This window comes from Priapulus caudatus, unplaced genomic scaffold (genome assembly GCF_000485595.1).
Source record: "Priapulus caudatus unplaced genomic scaffold, Priapulus_caudatus-5.0.1 Scaffold174, whole genome shotgun sequence".
Taxonomy (NCBI): Eukaryota; Metazoa; Priapulida; class Priapulimorpha; order Priapulimorphida; family Priapulidae; genus Priapulus; species Priapulus caudatus.
The window spans coordinates 237,892-245,828 of NW_014577235.1; the positions used below are offsets into that span (position 1 = coordinate 237,892).

General features: G+C 43.9%; 2 protein-coding genes across 2 annotated transcripts in view; one reads left to right on the plus strand and one right to left on the minus strand.

The window, feature by feature from the left end:
• The window catches only part of LOC106806688, an 8,263-nt gene extending 4,870 nt beyond the window's left edge, over positions 1 to 3,393 (minus strand). The window contains exon 1 of the mRNA XM_014808698.1: positions 3,192 to 3,393. Coding sequence (XP_014664184.1) covers positions 3,192 to 3,290 — 99 coding nt within the window. The 5' untranslated portion in view covers positions 3,291 to 3,393. The remainder of the gene's footprint in view (positions 1 to 3,191) is intronic.
• A 145-nt stretch (positions 3,394 to 3,538) lies between these two features.
• The window catches only part of LOC106806687 (RNA-binding protein 28-like), a 19,406-nt gene continuing 15,007 nt past the window's right edge, over positions 3,539 to 7,937 (plus strand). Inside the window, exon 1 of the mRNA XM_014808697.1 lies at positions 3,539 to 3,759. Coding sequence (XP_014664183.1) covers positions 3,642 to 3,759 — 118 coding nt within the window. The 5' untranslated portion in view covers positions 3,539 to 3,641. The remainder of the gene's footprint in view (positions 3,760 to 7,937) is intronic.

The window sequence follows — 7,937 nt, forward strand, 5'->3', positions numbered from 1 at the left end:
AGAGGAGACAGGCCCGAGATGCGATAACCTTTTGCCCTGAAGAGGAGAGGGAATTTAACATGGATTTGTGTGACTTTTAACAAGGACATGAACTGCTTGTTGCTATTGTGGAGGTCGTGAGGCGACGAGGTGGCACAGGCGTTGTCACATTGTCAGAGGCAAGAGTGTCGTGGTTGTACAAGGTTTAGCGCTGCCTAATATCATTGATGATTTGTCCGTGAGAAGCAGTCTGCTGATTCAGGCTCACCGCTGCGAAAGTAGAGGCGGCCAGCGCTGTGATTTGGAGCACACGAGGGCTGGTAATGAACCCCTGAGATAGTGCCGCCACGAGGGTGAGTGGGGCGGGGGTACGGCAAACATGGGGCACGAGCGCCATTGGACGGCAGTGCTGGGGCTGAACTCGCTGGCTAATAATTCTAAAGTCATTATAGTTGATTGCAGCGTGGCATCGGGGTCTGCAAGATACAGATCTAAAATCTATGATAGCTAGGCTTTGCTATACCGGTAGTACAGTAATAAAGATACAGCTGTGTAACTTTAATGACTTCGCTATATTAACCCGTTATCATGGATATGCGTCGACTATGCGATTCTACAAGCTGCATCTGACTTCGTCAGATGAGCTAATAAATACGAAATCTATTTACTACCAAAGTCTTCTATACTCACTTTCACCTATTATTGCCGACAATTTCCTGCAAATGCCGTCCAAATGCTCATCTGTAACAAACGCTGGCTGCCGCTGCACAGACACATAAATATATAGCAGGTAGGAAAACGTGCTGCCAAAATTCGCCCGACGCTCGCTTGATTTCAAATGAATACAACACAAATATTCAACCATTCTACTCCATCTTTGTTTCTAATTGAAGAACAGTGTTCACTTGTTATAAAAATATATACTGTCTGTGTTCGTAACCGAGCTGTGTCATGCGAAATCACACAAAGCCTGAGGAAATTCTCGCGTTCGCTCCCGTTGCGCAGTTTATGTAAATGTCTGCAAGTACAGGGTTATAGGCGGCACACTGCATTTTGGGAAACTACCACGCTGCTTTCCAACTCCTGTACGAGCCTCGTCAAAGCCGCCAGTGGAGCGTTGCAGCACAAAAATGAGGTCACGAAGAGCGCCGGTGGGTGTTTCCTGATTCTGACAGCCATTTACATAAACTGCGCAACGGGAGCGAATGAGAGAATTTCGTCAGGCTTTGTGTGATTTAGTGTGACACAGAGCTCTCGGTTACGAACACAGACAGTATGTTTTTATAACAAGTGAACACTGTTCTTCAAATAGAAACAAAGATGGAGTAGAATGGTTGAATATTTGTGTTGTATTTCGTGTAAAATCAAGCGAGCGTCGAGCGAATTTTGGCAGCACGCTTTCCTACCTGCTATATATTTATGTGTCAGTGTGCAGCGGCAGACAGCGTTTGTTACAGATGAGCATTTGGACGGCATTTGTAGGAAATTGTCGGCAATAACAGGTGAAAGAGAGTATAGAAACATTAAGACTTTGGTAGTAAATAGGTTTCGTATTTATTTAGCATTATATTTTATTGAAACGCTTCAAGTGCCTGTGGCCATGCCCATGTCATGGGACACATTTTTGTGCTTCAAAAACATTTATATTTCTACATTATAAATTAGGCTGTGGCTACTAGTACGGCAGCCATATCTTAATGTCTCGAGGCTGGAGGTACGGCAGTCCATTCGTTTTTCATACTTAACAAGACAAAGATGGCGGCGGGTGGCGCCAGATTTCGAAATAACGCCTTGGGAAATAAATTCACGATTTGAGAGTTTAGATGAGCTAGAACCCTAACCCTATCCATAACCCTAACGCCAAAAAGGGGCTTCAACGAACGACGGCTGCCGTACCTCCAGCCACTGCGTATAAATTACAGAGTGGCTATATGCCCGGCAGCCGGCATATATCTGACGGCTGCCGGGCAAGATTCCTAAATGCTCGGCAGTTTTTAATTTTTAGCGTTATCTCAAGTAAACCAGGGTTAGGGTTAGGGTTAGGAACTGCCGGGCATTTAGGAAATCGAAGACCGTGCCCGGCTGCCGGGCATATATAGCCATGTCGTACCCAAACTTGGAATTTGCACAATCTTGAGATCGCGCAGTGATAGTGCTGCCCAAACTGCGGATTTCCTAGTTTGGCTGCCCAATCTCAAGATTGCGCACACTGAAAACAGTCGCTTACTCAATTACACTTTTAAAATGGCAATTGTGGCATATGCGAGTATAACTGAGGCAAACTAGGAAGAAATTTCTCTAATAGTTATCAAATTATCTAATATAATCATTTATTATTTTAACAAAGACACATTTGCCAAACACATTGAAGAATACCGAAGAAATTAACATTTCGTAGCCTATGAATTCCAAGTTTGTGCAAGCCCTGCTCACCTTGCCCAAACTAGGGATTTTCCTATTATTGAGCAAATTATCTCAATTATCCATATAATTTGTTAACCAATAATGGAAATATGCAAACACAATCAAGAAATAAGATATGGGAACTCATTGTAATGATATAACATTTCGTAGCCTATGATTCCAAGTTTGTGCAACCCCTGGCCCCTGCTCACCTTGCCCAAACTAGGTTTTGCCCAATCTCAAGATTGGTTGCCAAAACTCAGGATGCACAGAAATTCCAAGTTTGGGTACAACAGCCACAGCGTATAAATTAGGTTTAGGGCTAGAGTTAGGGTTTTTGTTAGGTTTAGGGTTAGGGTTAAGAACTGCCGGGCATTTAGGAAAACGAAGACCGTGCCCGGCTGCCGGGCATATAGCCACAGCGTATTATATAACCCGAGCATGTGTTACTATTGTTCATGGAAATGGATTAGCACAGTGTTAGGAGTGTAGGTACACTGATAGCAATTGAATTTGACACCAACATAAACAATAAAGATACGATAGGCCCCTAGGCCTACATGATACCAAATGGAATTCTATGTAGGCTAGGCCTATGTTTCGTGCTAAATCAGCAAATGTTTATCTGCTGAACATTTTATATCTTATCTAATTTTATATTTGTTGGTCGGCGGAAAAGCCATGGCTTATGTTCTCTGTACAACACTACCGACGTTAAATAAAGCTTACTTTACTTTACCAACAAACAGTGCCGCCGGTGTTACGAAAGATGTCATTTACGGTCATACAGGAAATAAACGCATACTCACAGCGTGTCCATTCTTTTCTAAAACTGTAGCTTCAGCCGACGCTTCGTCATTGGAAACTCTCAATCGCTTGTTGTTTTCAACAGTAACGTACTCTGTCATTTTGAAATCGTATATGTTTTTCTCAAAACAAAAGAATCAAAATTACGATTAAGACGACGCCATTTTACCTCGCATTACATAAAACGCTCGTGTACGATTGGCCTAACAACAAAGTAATTAATAGTATTGGCTGTGCATGAAGTTTTATAATGTGAATAATACACGATTTATTTATTACAAGCTAAATTTATTAATATTGAGCTGTATTTTGTACATTTTATAAAAACAACATTGACTACTTTAATTTTATTACATACAGGCTCGCACCCAACATCCATGAGCGAACACACGTTGAAGTCGCGATCCGTTTTTATTTTGCTAGCAATGATACCGTCGATCACATCGTAAACTATGTCTACTAAAACGTTGTTCATTCGAAACCTGCCGTTCTCTGCGACGAATAATGAGTTAGAAAGCACATTTAGTCACATTGGGCCAATCAAAAAGTGTTTTGTAGTTAAGGAAACAGGTAAGACTAAGATCATGCAACTCAAGATTCAAGATTCAAAGATGTTTATTTGTGCATACGACATACATGGGTGATACTCTATTACATTGTCATTAGGAGTGTTCCCAACTTTAATGTCATTAATGGTCATAATAACATATATAATATATATATGGTCATGGTCATATATTAATTTGTGGTTTAATGTCATTTAGGTTAGGGTTAGGATTATCAATCATTAATCAATTTAATGATATCAAAGTTGGGAACACTCGAGTCCTAGTCCTAATGCAGTAATGCCTAATGGACCGTTAGCCACATACATAGGCTTACATACGGTCTACGGTCAACTCGGCCCACCTGCCAACTCGCACCTGCATTGTGGCGAGTTCACCCGTCTGGAGATGCGGTGAGCTCGGCTAGCGTGGATGAGTTCATCCTCCATGGAGATCGATGAGCTCCGCCGGCCGTGGCTAAAGCGGCCCAGACTACCATCTACCGACAGCGACCCGACGTAACGACCACAGGCCACGTGGAGCATTTCAAGTAAAATACAATGCAAATAAATACATAACAAATCTCATTTACTACCAAAGTCTTCTGTATACTGTCTGTCAGCCTATATATCTAGCGCCTCGGATTTCCCCAGTTGAGTACTAATCTGCTACGAATTGTTCATTCACAAATGAGCAAATCCGCCTCAAATCAAAGTTAATCCTGACAGCGCTAGGACTTATTTTACTTATGCCAAGAAACAAATTGCCATGCATGACAAATTGTCTCTGAATAAAATACCTTAAAGTAAAACATACTGTTTCTAGCGTGGCAGCTCAGCATTTTATGTGTATGTACAATTTGCAGGATAGTTGAATGAAATTCGTCATAATCGCTCGACACCACAGACTCTGGTGCATGCTCTGTGTACATTTTAATGATTTGAGACAAGGATAATTGCTTTTCCACGGTAGGTGGAAGAGCACTGTAAACGGAAGTTATTTTAAGTAATCTGCCCTACGAGATTCCCTTCAGGGTTCCTCATGTAATCCGAGGGTAATTACCCTACGATAGCGGATTACCGTCTGAATTCGGAGCCCCTGATATTCGCCGACAATTTCCGCAAAATGACGCGTCCCAAGCTGGCTCTCTGCACATACACGCGCCGCCGTGCACACTGACATACTACAGGCTAGGAAAGCTGTGCTGCCAAATTTGCTGCGCTCGCTGTTGATTTCACACGAATACAACACAAAATAATACAACCATTCTACTCCATCTTGTTCTATTGAATGAACAGTGTTCACTTGTTATAAAAACATACTGCTGATGTGCGTAACCGAGCTGTGTCACGCCGAAATCATACAAAGCCTGACGAAATTCTCACTCTTGTTCCTGTTGCCGCAGATTTATAAGCTAATGGCTGTCAGAATCAGGAACACCCATCGGCGCTCTTTGGACCTCCATTTATCCGGCCGCCTAACGCATGCACGTTTTGCAACCTCGCGGCACTGGCGGCCTGTTGAACGCGCTTTTACAGCGAGTGGAAAGCAGCGTGTTAGTTCCTCAAAATGCAGCGCCCGCTCTATAGCCCTGTATCTCAAGACGCCGTTACATAAAACTTGCCGCAACCGGAGCGAACGCACGAGAAATTTCCTGCAGCTTTGTGTGAGTTTCGCGTGACACAGCCGCGGTTTATGACACCAGACAGTACGTCTTTTACTAACAAGTAACACTTTCTCAAATAGAAACAGAAGCTGCGAGTAGAATGGTTGAATGTTGTGTTGTAAGTTCGTGTAAATCCAGATGAGACGGGATACAGAGAAGCGTTGCTCGAACAGGAGATGTTGATCCCATTGCGCTGAATGCGCAGAATCTTTCGCGCAGTTCCGCGGCAAGGCCACGCGACTCTCGGCGGCGAACGCCTACGACAGTTATGCAGCGCTGCAGCTATGGAATCCGTGCGCCAATGCAAGCGCGGCGCACGATCCATAGCTCGCCAGCGAACAGTCGCAATTTTAAGTGGGGACAACAGAGGGTAGACATTGGGACGTGCAACAGTTGACTTTGCTATAAACAACTGTAACACGTAATCTGTTCGTAACCGAGCGTCACGCAAATCACCGAAAGACTGTCGAAATTCCTGACATTCTGCGAACCTTGCCCAGGTAATAAACGCGCTGTCAGGAATCACGAAACACCTAACCGAGCGTCTATCGCGCCCCAACGCTGCAACACGTTAGGCAACGTTCCCAATGGCGAGCTCGTACTGGGAGTTGAAAGCAGTGCCGCCGCCTGCACCGCCGCCTATAGCCCATAGACTGGCAGCTCTCTCGGCACACTCTCGCTTAGCTGTAGCACTCAATGGTCTAATCGAACGGTGGGAGGCGAGTACCTAGTACCTATATAGCCTTTGCACTCATCAACCTCTTGAAAGAGAGTTAGGCCATCTACCAGAAACATAACAATTTCGTAGTAAAATAGATTTCGATTGTTAGTTAAGCATTAATATTTATTGAAACCTTCAAGGCCTGCTGTACTAGTATAGCCCTAGGGATATCTACCCTAGCAAAGAGCGTTCTGCTCAGCTCGGTATAGTAAGCTCTAGTGTACTAGTGTGTCAAGATACGAGAACATGCTCCCAAATTATATGGGCCCAATGTATGGCCATGGCCAATAAAACCAATGTCATTTACATCAATCTAAATATAATATTATATCAATATAATAGGTTAGGGTTATGGTTAGGCCTTAGGGTTCGTCATTATTAGTAAGTCTTAGTTAATACTACCTAACACCAGATTATCATATTACTCATTGACTCTTAGCTCCTGCGTCCTGGCTAGTACAGTACTGACGATCACTAGTGTGGCGAACTAGAGATACTACTATAGTACGTAGTAGCTTAGTAGTATAAGTTAGTCGCGGCTCGGGGTAACACACGCATCTCTTTGCGCAACGCCATCTGTACAACGGTCTCTAGTGCGCTAGTGTGCTCAGTCTAAACGAACTGATGATCAGGTGTGGCTGTACCTTCCTGCCAGTGGCTGGTAATATGCAAAAACGGCAAAACGGAGAGCCGAGCGCCGGGGCGAACAGGTTCATAAAGAAGCAAGAGCTACGGAAACGAACACATGCGATGTCACGATTGCCAGGTAGACTGGCACGACGTTAAATGTCGCGGCAAGTCTACTTCGTCTATCACTAAATTCAGTTACTGCAGCGTGTCGAAACTAGGGCACCGCTGGGCCGTCTCCAGAATTATGTGCGAAATGCTCGAAGAGAGCCTCGTGGCGGCACCTATGGGCCAGCGATATGTACGACAATAACTTCAGGGCGTTAAATAAAAATAAAATAGAAATCGTTTTATACGAAAAAAGCGAACGCGCAAACCAAACAAAGATACGAAATACGAACATGTCGATTGTATTCTCGCACTGACGTGCAAAGTCTCAAAAATTCGGCACATGCCAGAACTGCCTCATTGACGGCGATTTCTCGCCGGCTTTACCTATACCGCAGGGCATTACGCTGAATTATTCTAAGTAAGGCAGCGATTAATCATGTGGCACCACAGGGTGCGGCTGGGTTCGCTGCTTCGGCGCAGTTATCCGCGCTCGCAGTTTGGTCAAGCGAGGTTCGAGCGAATTTGGCAGCCATCTTCCTATCTGCTATATATATATGTGTCAGTGTGCAGCGCACCCATGGGCGAGCAATGTGTTGCAGCATGAGTACATGTTGGACGTCATTTGCATGAAATGTCGTAAAAGAGGTGAAAGAGAATATAGAAACATTAAGTCTTAATCTTAAGACTTTGGTTAGTAATAGCATTTGTATTTATGCTTGATCATATATTTTATGAAAACGGCTCACAATGCCGTTGGTGACGCACAAAAGTCGCGGCGCATGGCACATAGCACACTTCAGCACAGCGACTGATGGGTCAAAGTTCACCCAGCCTCGCGACAGTGGTAACACATCAATTCAGCAACTAAAACGGCAAAACTCCGCCGGTCTTTTTGTTTTTAAATGACTGGCTGCAAAAAGTCTACTAGTATCAAAGATAAGATAAAAAGTAAAATATCACGCAGCCAAATTATCATAGTACTGTACCTAATCGTGTCATACAGTGATGTAGCTGCCCCGCTGCCCACGCTTTGGTTAGACGCGTTCGCGGCCCATTGTTGTGACATGCTCGCAGTTTA